Consider the following 21,248-nt stretch of genomic DNA (forward strand, 5'->3'; position numbering starts at 1 on the left):
ATCTGATGCATGATACTACATAAGTAACACAAACAGCTGGTGTACCGCATGCCTGGCAATAATGGCCTTCATTACAGACGAGTCATCACTGGATCAATTCCAGGCTTAATAGCGCTAACATGTTCTTATAAATACTTTACATACGTTTTATGGATCTTTCATCAGTTCTTTTCTTGTCACAAGCAACTCTGATCAATATTTCGCCTCATTTTTCACACATCGTTCTAAACGTTCAATAGTTTTTGTCGCACCTGAATCATGACACTTTAAGGAGCGGGTTGTTTATGATTCTGATAGTAACGACACGGTTAACCTTGACCTCGGGTTTGATATAAATACACAGACCACGCAATTCGTGACAAAAAATATTTAAAGATAACAGATTTCTAGGAGACGGCTGATAAAGATCCCATATAACGCCAGCATATTTAACCACCTCAGTGACTGACCTCTTGCGTGGCGACATACGACCGCCTCTGATCTGTGGAATGTAACCTCGATTTCCAATTGTCCTGGTCGTTCTCAGTGGATGCACACACCACATTAGCGGTCGCCTCTGGATGTTAAACAGCATTCAGCTGTCCACTTCACATGAACACGTACAACAGTCTTTAGCGGTCACATGTGGATGTAGAACAGGCTATAGCGGTCACATGTGAACAACAATACCCGTTCACTCTGGATGGCATTACCTGTCCAAGTAGATGAACAACAGTGTTACCTGTCCATGGGGATGAACAACAGTGTTACCTGTCCAAGTGGATGAACAACAGTGTTACCTGTCCATGGGGATGAACAACAGTGTTACCTGTCCATGTGGATGAACAACAATATCTACCCTCCCAAGTGGATATACCTGACAGTATTAACCGCCTATTTGGATCGATAACTTTACTCAAAGGTAAACGTATTTCCATAGAAATGTTGAACAGGGTGTTTCCATGTTCAAACCTTGTTCATTGTGCTTGAATATAGCGAGCGAGTGTTTTTTTTTAACAAAACAATAGTTCAGCTATATGACAGCCGTCTGAAGATAATCGTGCTGCACCAGTCAATAGCATCATGCACATCAATCTATCCAATTGTATTGACATAATGTCAGCGAGACTGACCACCCGATCCCGTCAGTCGTCTTTTTACGATTTGTTGTGAAAACTAGTTCAACCGCTCCTGAAAACCAACGTTCGATCGTGCTGAATACCTTCAGTCGTATGGCGACATTGCAACGTTTCGGCTCGGGTTTATATTGCGAAATTCAGTAAACTGTAAATAGCTAAAGGTCTGTGTCCGCGACGAGGTGGAACAACGTGTTTTCGTGCTACAAAGTACTACACGTATTCTAAACCACACGGGATATAGATGTACAGGCACGACTTTAGCTCATACACACTTTGACTAATTTAACTTTGACCTCTCAAAACATCACTATGAACTATCGTATAAGACAAGCTCACCTCATTTCTCAATCTGATTTATTCAGGAGTATTGTGGTGAGATGTGTCCTACATAGAGCTGTGTTTATTTTTAATACCGCCGATACACCACGGGTGTATTGAATGATCGAGTCAGGGCAAGACATGGTTCTTTGTGTGTGATGATTTAAACATCGCTTCACGATGTCGGTTCACAAGACACGCCCTCACGTGACTGGGATGAGCACCCGGGCGTCACAATGCTAATACCTCTGTCACCATGGTATTAGGATCCTTGCTTGACTCGCGGAAAGCTGAGACAATTTCTATCAGTTTATGTTGAGAGTAATAAACAGAAAACTAAACTTCGCATCCGTGAAATGCCATTTCTATTAAACTCGTGAAAGATTTAGTATCAAACTCCCTGTTGTTCGTTTGATACCAAATCATTAACTCGTTTAATAAAATGGCATTAAACGGGCAAAAGTCGTTTGTAGTCTGTAACATTTAAATCTCAGAATTTTATTCAACCTAGGATAAAAGTTGGTTAACAAACGATTATAGTTTCAAAATCGTTATCATTAGTTTGTATTACAAAGGCGTATGCACATTAAATGAAACACCGAGAACAAGTAGGGTTGGTCTATGTTAACGTACGTGCATTTGTTTCACTGTTCAAACTACTGCGCTTACCGTCTTGTAATACAAACCAATAATAGTGATTTGAATCTATGATCGTTTGTTAAACAACTGTTATCATAAGTTGAATAGAATTCTGAGATTTAAATGTGCAATTGGCAAGGTAAAATTATGAGGATTCGCAATCAACATTTCACTTATTTTATTTACTTTTGTTTAAAGTGAAATACATCGGTACGTTTTCACTGCAAAAACAGACTATAGTATCTTCCATATTGTGTAACAACAGATGATGTTGTCGCAAAATCAAAAGATCGGCAGTGTGTGTATTTTACTGTACACTAATGCAGTTTATGCACAGATGTTTGCACATCAGTGCCATGATAATAATGTAGTCATAGATTAAGTATAATGAACTTGTTGCACTACCTCCATTTCATGTATCTGAATATGTGCATATCTGATAAGATGTAAAACTTATAAAATGTTGGATGGATGTTTATATAACAGTGATAGGATTAATTTTACTTCTCCTGAGGTTTTATCAATTTCAAAATATATTCTATAACCTTATACTTTTACATCCTCAATCCAGTTCAGCTACATCGTTGTTGTAACCTGAATACTCTTATTTTCAGCGCTCTAACATCCACGCTGTCTTAACCGGGCACGCAACTGTGGGAGATCATTTAATGTTAGGTCACTGCTCCTTGTATCCAAAACACACGGCACTTATCTTATGTTAATTTCGTATAGGTAAAACATATACTAAATAAGGTTACGCATGACTGAGAATCCCAGCTAAAAGCATCATTTGCATAGACCAAGAGTCATTACATACCTCCACCCCCAGTGCCCCCTTTCTGCAGCAAACATGCATTGTGTAGTATTAATCAGATCATACTACCCACACTTTAGTACACAATGTACTTTCTGCCATAAAGTAGGTCACCATTCTGGAATGAATACCCAAGGCAATAGGGACTTGCTTCACGATTCTCAGACCTCTGGGATCAGGCATGGCTCTCTCAGTTGAGAACACTGTTCCAGTTAAGGTGGAACAAGTGGAGACAATGACACCAGTTGACAAGTATCCCCTATGTCCTGTGCCATCATTTCGACTGATGCTGACACTTCCAAAGGCACACACACCTTCACCCAGTCAATCTTGCTCTTCTGCAGTACTTCTTTGATGACTTTACTCTCTCTAGTATTGCTGGCGATACAACTTTTAGGAAAGCTGTTTCCATTCGAAAGTTCAGTATCTATGCTCATGACATTGTTAATGTTTTGGCAAATGATAAAAAACCTCTTATCTCAGTCCAAAGCGTATTTCAGTATTTCAATGTATTTCAACCCCAGCTTGACGGTCAGATCACTTCACCAAGCTCTTGATCTGATACTAATGATTGTCATCGCAGCTTGGGTTACTTCTGTTCTCACCATTATTTTGTTCATTTGGATGGGTTTTTTCAAAGTACGTGCACTCTTCTCCTTCTCTCATCTACCAACGCAATCCTCTGACTCACAACGGTCTTGTTGTTTAGCTCACCACTGGTCCAGAATGTGTCACTGTTCCAGTTCTAACTCTCAGTTTCTGTCCTACCTACTGTCACAGTAAATGTCCTTACAAGGTTTAACAGCTTTGAGTCAGGATATTTCTTTCCTACCCTTACTGTCAGCTGGTCCGAATTCACGGTTACAAATCAGTTGACCCCGGACCATAATATTATTATATGGTCTCTGGTTGACCAAAACGTCTCACTCTGACCCGAATTCCTTCTTCCCTTTCCGTAAACCTTTTGCTTCCTTTCATCCTAATGGTTCTTGCTGGTAGATACCAAATTATAAATCATTCCTCCATCTTAAAAGACTGACTGACTGACTGAGTTTAGTTTTACGCCGCTTTTAGCAATATTCCAGCAATATCACAGCAGGGGACACCAGAAATGGGCTTAACACATTGGGCCCATGTGGGGAATCGAACCCGGGTCTTCGGCGTGACGAGCCAACGCTTTAACCACTAGGCTACCCCACCGCCCCCATCTTAAAGAAATTTTAAGTGGACTGTCTGAACAGTTATACCTTTTGTCATATTATTATATTGTTTATGCATTCTGTTAATGGCATTTTATGCATTTAATTGTATGCATTTGTACTTAAGTTACGTTTGTCTTTACAGTAAAATAAAAAAAATGCTAAGCTTTTGTGGTCAAAAGCTCCAAGGCGCACAAGAGTACTATAACAGTGCTAGAATTATTACAGTTTTCCAACGGTTTTATCAGTTTCAGAATATATTTTATTACCTTATGCATTACATCATCAATCAAGTTAGGTTTCAACGTTGTTAGAACCTGTATACAGTAATTATTCTCAGCTTTATAACAGTCAGTCTGTAGCAACAAGGCTAGCCACTCCGGACATTATCAAATGTTAGGTCACTGCTTTTGTGTCCTAAACAAACAGCTCTTATCGGTGTAAGACTTTTCATGTACCAAAAAATGTATCTTGGGGTGCGGAGACCGAGGAGCGGCCTGCGAGGTGGTATATCTTGCAAGACGCTATACCGGGATTTCCCGTATTTAAGCCCTGGGCTTATTAACGGAAAATGACCCTTCTCGTTCACAAATAATAAACCCATAATTAAGCCCGGGGCTTAAATTCGGGAAATGCTTGTAACTGAAGACAATGATTCTAAGACACGATAAAATGGAATGAACTTTAATATAACCGGAATGATAGAGAAACCTGAACCTTAGACAACCATTAAAGAACTGTCATAAACCTGAACTTGAATGACGCCCCTCTTTGGATGAAATATTTACATACTTTACTGGTCTTTGGGAACGTGTCCTATATGTTATTATCATATTTTATTGCGACCGCGTGTGAGTCATATGGATTGGGATTGGGTATAGAGTACCTGACCTCTTTTGTGCTCCAAAACGTTATGTAAACATGAAAACCTCTACTCATGCAGTAACTGTATCACAAACGTGCACTACAAACGTTATATATGCTGAAGTTTGCCATGTGCTTTTACAAAGGGACGTCACTCTAAACAATAACGTTTGAAATCTTAATTTAGGCCCATGGACTTAATAACGGGAAAATATCCCGTTTTAAGCCCATGGGCGTAATTACGAGTGGGCTTTCTCCTTCTACCACCAACACAAACCAGATAAAAGAACAAACATCAGTGTAAGTCCCCTGCGACACTTGCCGAGGCGTTTATTAAAACTGTACGCGGTACATCACATCACAGTGAGGATAAACGCCTCACCGTCTTGTTCCACGTAAACATTCCTTTCAAGCAGATTGACCTTCCTGCAAGGCAGTTTTACGTTTGCACCCTAGAAGAAAAAGTACGCATATTATCACTGTAGACATCAGATGCTACTGTAACATCTTCTCCACCTACAATGGATACCTAGGTATGACAACACTGCAGCAGTGTTTCTCATTATCATCTCTTCTTGCAGCACCTTAAGTGTCACAAATCAATATGTTCAGTACAGGTGTCGCAGCCGAGAATGAACTTACCGCGCTATGACGTCACATTTATAGACATATCTGACAGCGCCCTCTAGACCATGCATTACCTCCCCTTTTTATCTGGTTTGTCCCTAAAGAGAAATCAATTTCTATCTAATTCACCCAGCTCAAACGATAGAAATTTCATTAAATATTGGAAATCCCTGTACCCAATAGATAAAACTCTTTATCATCCAAAACTGTGTTCCACAGGAGATATTGCTTGTGTGAGATCAAACGATATCTCCTAGGAGATATCGCTTTGACAGTAGATTTTGTACAATGCCCTGACAATGCTATGACGTCATGAACTTGATGACGTCACAATGCTATGACATCGCTTCACTGCAAGCCTAATGGCAGTACTGTGTTCAGAGATGTACATTTTTCATTGAAAACTAATGAAGGGTGATTTTGGATGATAAATAGAATCTCACCCTCGTGTCTTCTGATATCAAATATATCAACACTCGTTGATAAAAGTTCAAATATCCTCGGCAAGCCTCGGATATTTGTAACTTTATCAACTCGTGTTGATATAATTGATATCAGAAGACACTTGGGTGAATTCTCTATGTAACGCTTTGGTATAGATGATATTTTTATGCCCACTCAAATCCTTTATGACAGAGTGTTGTGAGTATGTAAGCAAACCGAATCATGAGTCTTATTAACCTATTCAGACAATGACCTACTTTTCAGCCGATCTGAACTCTCTCGTGTGAAAGTGAAAAGAGACTACACAAACAAGTATGGTTACATTGAATTCCAATTTCTTGTTTCACAAGAAAATAGTATTTACAAGTGAATTTTAAATTTAAACTTTAATAACATCGTATTTCTATATTTTAAGGCGAGGTGTAGGCAGCATGACCTTAACTAAGACGTCACAGACTGCCCCTGTTTGATGAGGTCGTTAATGATTCACAATGCATCTGGCTTACTGGTTACACCTGTTATGTGTTATTTGAACTTATTCAGTGTAGTTTTGTAACGCACAGTGTGATTGATATAATATCAAGTTCGTACCAGATCGCCAAACTTTTCTAGCGGTAGAGCCTCGTTGTGAGATTTCCACGATTTCCATAGTTCAGTTTGTCAGAACACACTGTACAACAGAGCACGATGCACGACGTGTTTGCAAGGATTAGAAGGAGCGTTGAGGTGCAATATATGTACAAGTGCTTATATGTATCTAATAATACTGATAAATATGTATGTATCCAGTTGAATGAATTGGTCTAAAAATTCTGGACTGGTTATTGTACTAAGTTGCGCTATAGGACGGAACTCAGTCAGCAGTAAAGAGACTGTTGCGTAATCAATGTTTTGACTTGTATTTACACCGTTTGAACAACATTAAATCGTTTTCAGTTGCTTGTATAAATGGGACTTTGTTTAATATTGGCAGCATTTCCGTTACACCGAGGGGTATTAGATGGATGTAGCGAGCCTTCGCGCACTGGTACCGACATATCTATAAAATGAAGTAGAAGCATCTTTCTAATCTGAAATTCTCATATCACGTTTCGTAAGAAAACGTACGCGTGTTTCCTTGAGGATTCGTTATCTTTACTCTTGCTATTGCCTTATGCATTAAAATTAATATATCTGCTCGACAAACGACAATCGATCACAAATACTTGTTTACGTCATAAGCAGTTACGCGAAATAGGCTAAGATGAGATTTAATTAAGTTGAAGTCTTTTCCTGAACTGTTAGTAGTTAGTAGCTCTCCCGGTCGCTTACCGGGAATTCCATTGTAAACGTAATATTTATCAGCGGGGAGTGGAGTGGGGAGGCGATGCGGCAGGGGGGTCTGGGTCTACCTGTGAGAAACTTTGCCAGTTTTAGATTGCTATCATCCTGAGATAATGGATACTTTACTCATACTCAGACTACTGACTGTTAGATCAGCAGTCATCAGTGCTGATCGACAGGCAGAACCCTGGATATGTAGAATTGCCACTGTCGATATATTTATAATGCCATATGTTCACTTTCATCGGACGTATCCAAGCCAACAAACCAGACCATGTCTTGTTTATGAATGAATGAAACTGTCACTGTCTTTTGGCACAAATGTAATTGACAAGATTCAGGAAAACCATGGCAAATATGCGGACCTCGCTTACGAAATGTTAAAAGTTTTGCGACTCATATTGTTCTTGGTGTCTGTGGTTTGGCACCTTCCAGTGTCTTGACTGACACGTCGAGAGTACCCGGAAACGCTGCCAGGAACACAACGTGAAATAAATGTACTTAAACTATATGAACTTTACAAATCTATTCCTTTGTATAATTCTGTGATATAATCTGGGGTAATGGTTGTTCAAGAGTCACGATTTCACCTCAGCCCTTGTTTCCGTACATCCAACCACTACGTGGCTGGGCATATTGACATCGTGTATTTCACTTGCAATTACAACATTATATTGCAAGGTTACCAAGTATATAATTCTTCCATACAGTTTTCATCTATAAAGTTTATTCAGGAATCTGCAAGCGTAAAACCCGACTTGATTGGAAACACATATTGAAAACTATCTTTTTAACTGTTATGCTGATTTTTATCTCTTAGCGCAAACCAGTCAACCAGTCAACCAGTAGTGGATCTGTCCTTCCCATAAATAGAAATGGAACTAATGTGCCTCCATTTTTCTGCCTAAATCTAGTGTTGATTATATTTGTATGGGATTGATATACATGTCTTTGTAAGCGAGGGACAATCGCTTTTTATGGGATACGGTATATTTGATTTTGCTTATTTTGCAGGTTTTGATGCTACCCTTCAGGACAATGAAGCAATACAGTCGCTATTTTCTCGGAATCGTCGTGGCCTGTGTGTTTGTGTACATGTGTCTCTTCTTTGTTAATCCGTCTACATATGTAAGTTGTATCAAACAAGATTAACAAAACACTTCAAACTGTTTAGTCAATCCTATTTACTGTGTATCTTTGCATTTTCATTGACATGACCTGAAGGTGATTATATTTGAAGAGGTGAGGATGAAGTGAGGTGAAATTGGGTTTAACGTCGTGCTTGAGAATATTTCGCTCATATGACGACGTGCGTGCGTGTGTAGGTGTATGTGCGGCTGCTTGTACTAGCCCAGACTGAAGCTGCTAGCCCACTGAGATACCATGCCGCAGTGAAGCATGATTACCCCACTCAGACACATTATACTGACTCCGAGCCGACCAGTCCTTGACGTACCCATTAATGCCGAGCGCCAGGCAGGGACCAACAAGTACCATATTTTAACGTCTTTTGGTATGACGCGGTCGGGGATCGAACCTGCGACCTTCCGCTCTCCGGGCGGACGCTGTAACCACTACACCATGGAGGCGGTATATTTGAAGAGGTAAACTGGCCAGTAGTGGTTAAAGCGTTTTCTCGTCACGCCGAAGACCAGGGTTCCCCACATGGGTACAATATGTGAAGTCTAAGTTATTTCTAACATATGTCATATTTGGGATTACACTTTCTCAGTAAAGTACAGATTCTAGTACTTTTGTTTGGTTGAGTCCCATGCAGGATTTGAACCCACACCTTCTGAGTCAGCCACCTAACCCCTCAGTCACCCCGACTTCCACCGCGAAAGTACTAGAATCTGTACTTTGCTAAGAAAGGGTAATTTCTAATTTTATTGCCGACCCCCACCCCCAAATCTTCTTTTGTTTTCATTCCAACCCCGCCCACTCGAACCTATAACGTACCGCTTCGTCATATAATGTTTTTATCTTATAATAAGTCGCTGCCACAAGGCCAGAGAAATTGTAATAAGAATTGTAAATAGAACCAATTATTCAGATAATTTTGACTTTATTAAATTTTTCCCGACCGACCGACCCATGTTCAGAATTTGGTGGCTACGTGGAGCATATAACAAAAAGGTGCCCTAACGTCTAAAACTAGATTCAAAGTTATTCTTCTTGTGCATGTCATTTAGCTTTCCACATTCAAACATGTTTAAAAGTATGAACTTGTCCCCTTTCTGTAGCCATGTAGATATAGAAGAGTAAGACTAGTACTGCTGAAAACGTCTCTTGCAAGAAATTGCGCCTTTGATGCAGAATGTTTCAAATTGATAGATCAAAAGAGGCTTATTTTATCAATGACCACAACACGTTTTATCATATCATCTTATATCATTCACAACAAATTAAAATATTTTTTACCTTTTGCTATGAATATTGACTAGACATCCATAATTTACAGCTTGTTCAGCTTGACCTGATCAAGTGAATACTAATGCTTTGCGTGACCGTGTCAAAACTGGTTGGGTCTATTATTGTGAAGGGTGCACCTCTGTCAGTTGATTGTCAACATGTCCGAACAGCCGAGACAAGGTCGCCGTTTAACATTCTCTGCTCCCCTATTTAATGAGGATAACGCGACCTGCCGTTTGTGCCATTTGACCTCCTGGGTCATGCATATGTAGAGTTTGCTCAGGTCAAGCTGAACAAACTGTAGGCATATGGAGGATATATAAAAATCAGCATACGGTGTAATTTCTTCAATCACTTGTGAGCCTTGGAGGAAAAGGACACCGTTTTCTTTTCGTTAGGGACACATCCTTGTCAGATTCATAGACAAAAGTAATGTATTGATTTTTCTTTCTGTAATGAGTCAGATTTGTATATATCTATTTATTCGTTTACTACGCCAATTTTTCATGGACTCGCCATTCCATCTATTAATCCATTCACAAATTCATTCATTCGAACTTGTACTTTCAGTCCTGAATTAATTCTTTCTCGCGTTCCATAAAATATTCTGTGGCGATTTCAAATTGAGATGATGTCTAACATGTTTTGATTAATGCTCCTGTGTTTATTTTCAGAATGCCAACAGAGCTGTATCACCATTGGCGAATACATCCCTACACCTGATTACCAATAAAATAGTATCAGAGGCCAAGGTCGACATCACTACTCAACTTCCGTCCACAATTTTTCAACCTACTAAGCCTTCGTCAGCAAAGCCCAATGTAACCCTCACAACCCCAAAGCCTACCCTGCCCAAGCCAGTGCCTAAACCTCTAAAGGTCAGACAACACACATGTTCGCACTGCATACTACGAGGTCAAAATCATTATTTGTAAACTTGACGGAAGTCAGCTGGGGACATTGTGTACTTACTCTTGAAGGGTCAGTGGTCGAAATAAACGACTTGCAATAATTTCTGAAAGTTCATGGGCAATCAAAAGATCTCTTAGCTTCCAAAACTGAGCTTCTGTTGACCTTTATTCACAAATACGCTGGTCAGAAACTAACCACTAATCCCGCTAATAAAGTAATAAAGTAGATATGAAGATGGAGGATTGAGAATGATTGATACAAGTAGATTTATTGATGCTTTGAAATTATCAACCTTAAGATTATATTTTAAAAAGTGAAAATAAAAATCCATGCAATATACCTTTCAAAGACATATTTAACTTTGGAGCTAATTCTGAAACTTTTCTTGAAATTGAAAACCCTTTTGGCATGAGGTGCTAAAAGCATGGAAACTATTTCACAAACAACATTATGTTGACCCAATAACATTAATGAAATTCTATCCCAACCACTATGGTTCAATCACAACTTCAAAAACTCTACATATTTTATAAAGAATTGGGCAGAGAAAGGGATTTTGTATATTAGGGAAATATGTGATGAGAATGGATTACTATCAATAGAATCTTTAAAAGAAAATTATCATATCAAAGGCACTTTTCTAGGTTTCAGCTATTTACTGAACATATTACCTGAATCTTGGAAATATACTTTAAAGCACTGTTCCTCTATTCCAATCAGTAATTTGAATGTTAACCAATGCCAGATACATTTAGTAAAAGCATCCAAAGGTTGCAGAACTTTTACGATAAACTTATTTGTAATGATAAATATCCAAACATTTGTAATAAATGGCAGCTTTTATTTCCTGAAACTGACTTTGATTGGAAAAATATATTTACAGTATATAGAAAGGGATTGCAAGACCTGATCAAGTGAATACTAATGCTTTGCGTGACCGTGTCAAAACTGGTTGGGTCTATTATTGTGAAGGGGTGCACCTCTGTCAGTTGATTGTCAACATGTCCGAACAGCCGAGACAAGGTCGCCGTTTAACATTCTCTGCTCCCCTATTTAATGAGGATAACGCGACCTGCCGTTTGTGCCATTTGACCTCCTGGGTCATGCATATGTAGAGTTGCTCAGGTCAAGCTGAACAAACTGTAGGCATATGGAGGATATATAAAAATCAGCATACGGTGTAATTTCTTCAATCACTTGTGAGCCTTGGAGGGAAAAGGACACCGTTTTCTTTTCGTTAGGGACACATCCTTGTCAGATTCATAGACAAAGTACATGTAATGAGATTTTTCTTTCTGTAATGAGTCAGATTTGTATATATCTATTTATTCGTTTACTACGCCAATTTTTCATGGACTCGCCATTCCATCTATTAATCCATTCACAAATTCATTCATTCGAACTTGTACTTTCAGTCCTGAATTAATTCTTTCTCGCGTTCCATAAAATATTCTGTGGCGATTTCAAATTGAGATGATGTCTAACATGTTTTGATTAATGCTCCTGTGTTTATTTTCAGAATGCCAACAGAGCTGTATCACCATTGGCGAATACATCCCTACACCTGATTACCAATAAAATAGTATCAGAGGCCAAGGTCGACATCACTACTCAACTTCCGTCCACAACTCTTCAACCTACTAAGCCTTCGTCAGCAAAGCCCAATGTAACCCTCACAACCCCAAAGCCTACCCTGCCCAAGCCAGTGCCTAAACCTCTAAAGGTCAGACAACACACATGTTCGCACTGCATACTACGAGGTCAAAAATCATTATTTGTAAACTTGACGGAAGTCAGCTGGGGACATTGTGTACTTACTCTTGAAGGGTCAGTGGTCGAAATAAACGACTTGCAATAATTTCTGAAAGTTCATGGGCAATCAAAAGATCTCTTAGCTTCCAAAACTGAGCTTCTGTTGACCTTTTTTCACAAATACGCTGGTCAGAAACTAACCACTAATCCCGCTAATAAAGTAATAAAGTAGATATGAAGATGGAGGATTGAGAATGATTGATACAAGTAGATTTATTGATGCTTTGAAATTATCAACCTTAAGATTATATTTTAAAAAAAGTGAAAATAAAAATCCATGCAATATACCTTTCAAAGACATATTTAACTTTGGAGCTAATTCTGAAACTTTTCTTGAAATTGAAAACCCTTTTGGCATGAGGTGCTAAAAGCATGGAAACTATTTCACAAACAACATTATGTTGACCCAATAACATTAATGAAATTCTATCCCAACCACTATGGTTCAATCACAACTTCAAAAACTCTACATATTTTATAAAGAATTGGGCAGAGAAAGGGATTATGTATATTAGGGAAATATGTGATGAGAATGGATTACTATCAATAGAATCTTTAAAAGAAATTTATCATATCAAAGGCACTTTTCTAGGTTTCAGCTATTTACTGAACATATTACCTGAATCTTGGAAATATACTTTAAAGCACTGTTCCTCTATTCCAATCAGTAATTTGAATGTTAACCAATGCCAGATACATTTAGTAAAAGCATCCAAAGGTTGCAGAACTTTTACGATAAACTTATTTGTAATGATAAATATCCAAACATTTGTAATAAATGGCAGCTTTTATTTCCTGAAACTGACTTTGATTGGAAAAATATATTTACAGTATATAGAAAGGGATTGCAAGATACAAAGCTTATAGACTTTCAATATGGATTTCTACAAGGTATTATTTACACAAAAAAGGAATGGGTCAAAATGAAAAAAATGACAAGAGATTGTGTGTGTTGTTTTTGCAAAGATGTAAATGAGAGTGTGTGTCATGTGTACTGGGAATGTCAGGAGACTCAAACATTTTGGATAAACCTACAAATTTGGCTTTAACAATTATTATCCACATCCATTGAAATTATCAAAAGCATTATTTGGTTTGGTACTCAACATGAAAATAGATTACTAAATCTCATCATCATTGCTGCAAAGAGACATATTCACTTATGCAGTATTAAAAATATGCTTCCAAATCTAACTTTCTATATGAAAACTCTAAAAGAAATATTCTTTTGTGGAAAACATATATCAGCAAAAATAATAAAATAAATAATTTCCAACATAAATGGAGCCTTCTCTCCCAGTACTTAGATGACTCAAACTGTATTGACTTGTACCTTACATTATCTGTACATTATCTATTTAATGAATTATGCATGTTTATAAATATATTAATACAAAATAATCTCACCTGTACATCTGTACATTATCAATTTAATGAATTATGCATGTTTATAAATATATTAATACAAAAATATCTCACCTGTACATCATGTAGCCATATTACTTTAAGCCGTACGTATCACGGCTTGGTATATCTGCAATATTGTAATCTTGGGAACCAACAAAAAATTTTTTAAAAAAATCCCGCTAATACATATAACGTTTGAAACCTTACGCTGTTTATTCGTTCCACGTTCGAGTGAAAGCAATTAAATGCATAGACCATAAAAAGAATCTGATCATCTGTTTGATAGGCGTTTTAGAATATGATGAATATTAAGGAAGGTAAGATACTTTATGGATGCCAACTTCTTTGTTATATTATGATGGGACGTTTCGGTACGGGTTCTTATACCGTTCACTCTTGCTTGACAACGGATAAAACCTATACCGAAACGTCATATAATATAATAGAGAAGTTGGCATCCATAAAGTATCTTACCTTCTAAAGGATCTGATCAATCTCCTGGGTGTATATGGAAATAGGGTATGTTTATTTTCTAAATCTCCAGCAGTTTAATTAGTCATTCATATGCTTCTCATTCGGTGATCAAAATGGAAATGTGATTTTCTTGGTGGCAGACACTAAAAGCATCTCAAAGGTTGTCAGTCATTTCATAAAGCATCTTTTCAAAGGCGATAGCTCTATAAGTTTCACGAATGAGTTGTAAACATGTATGTTTTCCGAATTATCTGTTGAGCGTTTAATTCAGCAAGTCTATTAGGATGGCTCATTGAATTGTGACTCATGGAAACTCAATAATTATGTTTCCAGATATCGCTATCACAGTTATAATAAGTCCCAAATACAAACAATATTTGTTTTCCTAATGAAACATATACCGTGACCTTCCACAAAGGTGTTAATCTGTACTTAAAGCCTGAAGCCTGATAAGTGATAACACAGCACGTACATAAATTTCCTTGTTCATTCGATGCAATACATAAAGCTGTATGTTTCCGTGTTCAGTCAACGTAAGGTATAAAGCTGTATGTTTCCTTGTTCAGCCAAAGTAATACATTAAGCTGTATGTTTCCTTACTCAGTCAACGTAATACATTAACATGTATGTTTCCGTGTTCAGTCAATGTAATACATGAAGCTGTATGTTACCTTGTTCCATCAATGTAAGACATTTAGCTATATATTTTCTCGTTCAGTCAACGTCATACATAAAGATAGTGGTTAAAGCGTTGGCTCGTCACGCCAACCCGTTCGATTCCCCATACATAAATTTCTGCCCCCGCCGTGTATTGCTGGAATATTGCTAAAAGCGGCGTAAAACTAAACTCAGTCAGTCAGTCAGTCATACATAAAGATGTTTCCTGATTCAGTCAACGTAATACATAAAGCTGTATGTTTCCTGTTTCCAGTCAACGTAATACATAAAGCTGTATGTTTCCTGTTTCAGTCAACGTAATACATAAAGTATGTTTCCTGATTCAGTAACGTAATACATAAAACTGTATGTTTCCTGTTTCAGTCAACGTAATACATAAAGCTGTATGTTTCCTGTTTCAGTCAACGTAATACATAAAGCTGTATGTTTCCTGATTCAGTCAACGTAATACATAAAGCTGTAGTTTCCTGATTCAGTCAACGTAATACATAAAACTGTATGTTTCCTGTTTCAGTCAACGTAATACATAAAGCTGTATGTTTCCTGTTTCAGTCAACGTAATACATAAAACTGTATGTTACCTTGTTCAGCCAACGTAATACATAAAGCTGTATGTTTCCTGTTTCAGTCAACGTAATACATAAAACTGTATGTTACCTTGTTCAGCCAACGTAATACATAAATTTGATATGTCTTTATTTGGTTCGTGACTATTCTTTTTTAGATTTTTAGATATATAACTTTAGATATTATTTAGATTATCCATCTTTTCTCTCATTCCAGCGGCCACCATGCTATGGAGGAAAAATTCCCAAAGATAAATTTGAACTATACAACACATCTCAGCCGCTGGAGGTTACAGTTGTCACAGCCTATTTCAACCTTGGACGATTCCAAAAGGATCTGGCAACTTTTTGACAAAAATCTTTACATGAAGTGGGCGAACGTATACCAATATATTAGAAGTCCTTTCGTGTTTTATACAGATTCATCGGATACTGCTGAAACATTCAGAAAGATGAGAGCAGGATATGAAAACATTACAAAGATTTTATTGGTGGATAGAAAGTCAGTGTGGGCCTTTAATTATGTAGAACGGATTAAAGCAATATATTCAATCCCAAGGTTACCCAAAGCACCACCCTAACACGGTTGTACCGGAGTATTCATGTGCCCAGCATGCTAAATATGCAACTGTTGAAGAAACCGTAGAGAAAAATTACTTCAACACAACCTATTTTGCCTGGATAGATTTGGGATATTTTAGATACATCGTTGGACGGAAGAAGGAGTTTGTGATAGTAAAACCAACTGATTTCAACGAATCTCAAATCGCAATGAACAAAGTGTACAATGTGAATATGGACGTGAAGGTGGAGAGCATCTTTAAGGGGAATCGGGTGTGGATTGGCGGAGGGATGTTTTTGGGTCAAAGTACACTCTCCCGACATTCATAGCCGACTATCGACACGCAGTTGAACGTTACCTGAATATGTCTCTTAGTAACACAGATCAACAAGTGATTTACTCGATGAACACCATCAAAGAAAAGCCTTATGTAAGAAGACGGGTACCAATACAGCAATACTCAGCTAACACGGCCGGTGATTGCTGGTTCTATTTGGGGTTTTCATGTTACAGAGAACTATCCTGACCCCCATTATGCTAAATTTGATTCTAAGATGCCTAGCGGTTAGAACAATCGAAAAAAAATACATTATCAGACAATAAAGGTATAGTTTTTTGATGACGTAACAATTGAATGACGTTATCCCATCACTGCGCCATTCTAGTGTGCCCCCTCGTAATCGAACCATTTTACATTACGTCACAATGTAAGCGACGTCACGATGCATGTCAGTTGTCATCGCCTCGTACGGCCTCCTACAGTAAACTACTCCGTTGCATCCAGTTTCTTGGTTTGCTGTTGCTTCACGCAGCTAACATCACTGTTGGAAACATTACGTTTATGTTTTACGACGGTTAAAATGTGTCATTTCGACTCACAAGTTTTCAGCGACACGGTAACGTTCGTAATGTTTACTTTCCCACAATGCAATTGTGGAATGTCGCTTGACTACTCAACTTCCTCTGGATGTACTGATCTAAACTTACGCTGGTAGTAGAAATGCAACGTTCATATTGCCCCATATGGTTTACGTTAATGACAGATGTAATCAAAATAGTTCAGAGAAGATATTTAATCCGAACTCAAACCGTCATCAAACTGTTATCATTTGTTTTTTTTTTTTCTGGTAACGTTCGTCTTAACGTAGGGGCAGACACATCAATAGAACAGCGCGCCAGTTAGCCCTGTGCGAGGATTCTTAATTTAGGTCACCGACACCGTCGTTTGTTTTCTGCCTTAAATTAATCGTAATTATCTTTAGAAAGTATTAAATTTGGCATCTTAGAAATGAAATACACTTCGCCCTACCATGTATGTATAGTGTAATAAAACACACTTTCGCCCTGAATTATTATATCGTTAGAAGCACTCGGACGCAAGCGTCCTCGTGCTTTAACTATAATAGTTAGTTCTATAATAGCAAAAGTGTGTTTTATTACACTATACATGGTGGTAGAGCGAAGTGTATTTCTTAATTAGATATGCTTGGGTTTTCAATAACAGGTGTTTACCGCTATGTAGTTTAGACCATCGCTATGTGTGAGTGAGAGTGTGTTTGAGTTCATATACAGTTCATATACCCACAAGTCAGCGTATATGTTGGTGAAATGTCCGAAGTGATGCCGCAAATGTATAACTGTGTTGAGTGTTTGTTTTACGCCGCTTTTAGCAATATTCCAGCTATAACACGGCGGGGACACCAGAAATGAGCTTTACACATTGCGTCCATGTGGGGAATCGAACCCGGGTCTTCTGCGTGACGAACGAATGCTTTAAACCATTAGGGTAACCGCCGACCCTAAACTGTGTTAAAACCCAAAACCCAGTAGCACATGGATGCTGCAGACAAACAAAGGTTAGTAATCCGACATCTTTATGGATTTGAACCAGGATTATGACCTACCGAGGCGTAGCAAACCTGAATCTGGTAATTCCGTTGCATCGTAATATATCAAGGTCGGAGGAAAAATTATCAGACACCTCCCATTTAACCAGGCAGCTATTTTATTACTTATGACTTTAGATTTCAACTCTCGTGTCCTTTCCTGTTTTGCAGTGCTATAATTGTGCTTTAAGAATGTCAGTGTTACTGTTGGTCGTTGTTACGTCATTGCTATTACGTCAACTTTGAGAATACATCAAGGTTGGGAGTAGAGCCGTCTCAGGTTCCGTCCAATGGCATCGTAATACAACAGATTTGTCTAAAATATCAGTTCGTTAACATTCATGTCAATACGGTATGAACATCGCTGATAAGCATACTCGTGAACTGTAGTAACTGTCCAATGTTTTAGACGTGTCATTTCACTGCTTATACTGGGATTCAGACAAACCGACTGATGCATTTTACAAACTCAGTATCTCAAAACTTGTAACTTCAATTGTTATTTCAATTTTTCTTGTACATGTGAAGTTTTGTTAAAAACGTGAAATACTGTGAACAACGTATTATATATCTATGTAATAATCATATTGGCAGTCTGGAAATAAATTATATTTTTCTACTCCGGATGTGCAGATGGGCTTGAAAGTATCCCAGGGGAGTTACTGTGGGCTGTTAAATGGGTCCGAAAAGACTTGCCCTTTGACACGTCGCTCAGATTTGTCCATAGGCTCTTAAGGGGCCGTTGATGTGCATATATTCACACATCTCGTCAATACACATCTCGCGTGGGTTGGGTCGTAGGCGTGTATACGTCATATGGGAATATGTGACTGATGTCAAACTATAATTACTGCGCGGATGACATTTTAACTGTTATAAACGCAACATTTTCCATGCGTATTTTAGTGTTCAAACTCAACATTACAACACTGAAGGATATTTCCTCTCATCCCATCACACTGAAATAATTTATAGCATCTTTCAGACAATATAGCTGTGCACATGAATAAAACACATACAATGTATTTTATACACGACATGATTTGCAGGTCAGGTTCATGTGCAGGCCACACACACACACACACACACACACACACACACACACACACACACACACACACACACACACACACACACACACACACACACACACACACACACACACACACACACACACACACACACACACACACACACACACACACACACACACACACACACACACACACACACACACACACACACACACACACACACACACACACACACACACACACACACACACACACACACACACATTTATAGAACAAACATGCATGGTAACAGTTTTCAGTTTGTACAAAGAACCCTAAACATGTTTGAGACCCTAAACATGTTTGATATGTTCAGCAGTGTATAGCGTGTATGAAGAAATCCACCAAACAACAATTTGCTCCTAAACATTTCAGTTTGTCTTCAGGGAGAGATTACGGTTAAGATTGTATTGTGACCTGACAACCGTTGTCGCTGTGATTGAGGCGGAATCGATGGGTGTTTGCTATTAACGTCATTACTTAAGTGGTTAGAGGGGCGCCACCTATGCAAACAAGAGCTTTATGATGTCAAAAATGTCCTCGGTGACTCGTTGTTATCTTTGGGTACGAAATATACTTTAGGTGGTGTCCTCCTAAAAGTTAGACGTGTATGCTACCCATTTCTCTACCGCCGATATACCATGGGACTTTTTATCTTCAACGGGGTGTATCCAGAATTAATGACATTATTGCACAGTTAGAGGAGTCGTACAGTGACCTAGATATGTGCGCAGACAATCTTACGGAGCTAGTTCAGCAGGAGATGCGTGCTATGTTGAAAACTCGATCATATACTGTGTGTGGTGGTAACAGTAATAAAAGCGTCGTGTGTGTAAGCCTTGGTGGAATGATGAATTGCGTGTGCTGTGGAATGAAACATGTGATGCTGAGAGAGAGTGATGTAAATGTAAGCGTCGGGGTACTGAGATAGTGATGCTAAAACATTGTTTTGTGAGAAAGCGCAAGATGTTTGATAAAGCTGTGCAAATGGCTAAACGGGCGTCTGTGCGAGAAGAAAGTAAGCGTTTGGATGAAATGTGTGTAAGTAATGACAGAGACTTTTGGAAGAAGATCGGTAAGATTGGTGTGGGGAGAGAGACGAAAACAGATTCCTATGAAAGAGATCTTAATGGATGGAAGTGTGTCTGATAACTGGAGTGATGTGTTTGAGAAATGGAAGACTGATTACTGTGAACTGCTGAATGGTGACGTCACTGTGGAGAGTGAAGGGGAGCACACGTACATGTGTTGAAGGGGAGCATGCCTGGTGACGTACATGTGTTGAAGGGGGAGCATGCCTGGTGACGTACATGTGTTGAAGGGGAGAGCATGCCTGGTGACGTACATGTGTTGAAGGGGAGCATGCCTGGTGACGTACATGTGTTGTTTGACGCAAACATTACTGTTTTGGGAATAACCGCAGCTCTGGATAGAAGCCACGTTGGTAAGGCTTCGGGTGATGATGGCATTCCCGTTGAATGTCTTAAATCAAAAGCATTGTCACTGCTATGCATTATATTTTCAATGTTTGTTTTAATACAGGGACCATCCCCGCAATATGCTCTAAGGGCATTATTAACCCCATACCCAAATGTTCCAATCTAGATCCTATGGATCCTATGTCATATAGAGGGTTAACTATTACCAATTCCATGTATAAACTATATTGCAATGTGTTAAATAAGCGATTGCAGTCACGAGCTGATGCAACTGGTGTTATTAACGATATGCAAAACCTCTTTCGTAAACAGAGATCTACTACAGATCATATTCATTCTATTTGTTTCATCATCGAAACAAGAAATGTAATAAAAAGGAAACTTTTGCTGCTTTATAGATTTTAAGAACTGCTTATGATTGTATTAATAGAGGTGCTGCTATGGGACAAAGTGAGACATATTGGTGAAAATGGTTAAATGTGTTTAGCTTTTCAATCTTTGTACACGAATGTAAAATGTAGTGTTCGTATTAATGGTATTTTAACCCCGTGGTTTGGTGTAATTCGGGGCCTGGAAGCAAGGTTGTTTACTTTCTCCCATTCTGTTTAACTTTTTCATTAATGATCTACTTGATAAACTTGGAGAAGTGGGATTGGTATTCATGTCAAGGACACAATGATT

At 38.4% G+C, this 21,248-nt stretch overlaps 1 protein-coding gene across 2 annotated transcripts; it reads left to right on the top strand.

The window, feature by feature from the left end:
- Positions 1-719: 719 nt before the first annotated feature.
- Positions 720-16,159, top strand: LOC124275558 (salivary glue protein Sgs-3-like). 2 transcript variants are annotated; one of them, XM_046711134.1, is made up of 5 exons: positions 720-901; positions 8,361-8,474; positions 10,433-10,636; positions 12,190-12,393; positions 15,825-16,159. In XM_046711134.1, the coding sequence occupies exons 2-5, from the start codon at positions 8,367-8,369 to the stop codon at positions 15,957-15,959; spliced, it is 651 nt and encodes a 216-aa protein (XP_046567090.1). In that variant the 5' UTR covers positions 720-901; positions 8,361-8,366; the 3' UTR covers positions 15,960-16,159. The 2 variants fall into 2 exon arrangements, with proteins under 2 accessions (XP_046567090.1, XP_046567091.1); XM_046711135.1 differs by having other exon boundaries at positions 10,433-10,579.
- Positions 16,160-21,248: the final 5,089 nt, after the last annotated feature.

This window comes from Haliotis rubra, unplaced genomic scaffold (assembly GCF_003918875.1).
Source record: "Haliotis rubra isolate DU_JTF1 unplaced genomic scaffold, ASM391887v1 Scf20, whole genome shotgun sequence".
Lineage (NCBI taxonomy): Eukaryota > Metazoa > Mollusca > Gastropoda > Lepetellida > Haliotidae > Haliotis > Haliotis rubra.

Bases quoted from the DNA above. Each gene is read 5' to 3' on its own strand.
- LOC124275558 (XM_046711134.1), top strand. From the start codon at position 8,367: ATGCTACCCTTCAGGACAATGAAGCAATACAGTCGCTATTTTCTCGGA. The intron at 10,637-12,189 runs GTCAGACAACAC...GTTTATTTTCAG, and splicing joins CAGTGCCTAAACCTCTAAAG to AATGCCAACAGAGCTGTATC. The intron at 12,394-15,824 runs GTCAGACAACAC...CTCTCATTCCAG, and splicing joins CAGTGCCTAAACCTCTAAAG to CGGCCACCATGCTATGGAGG.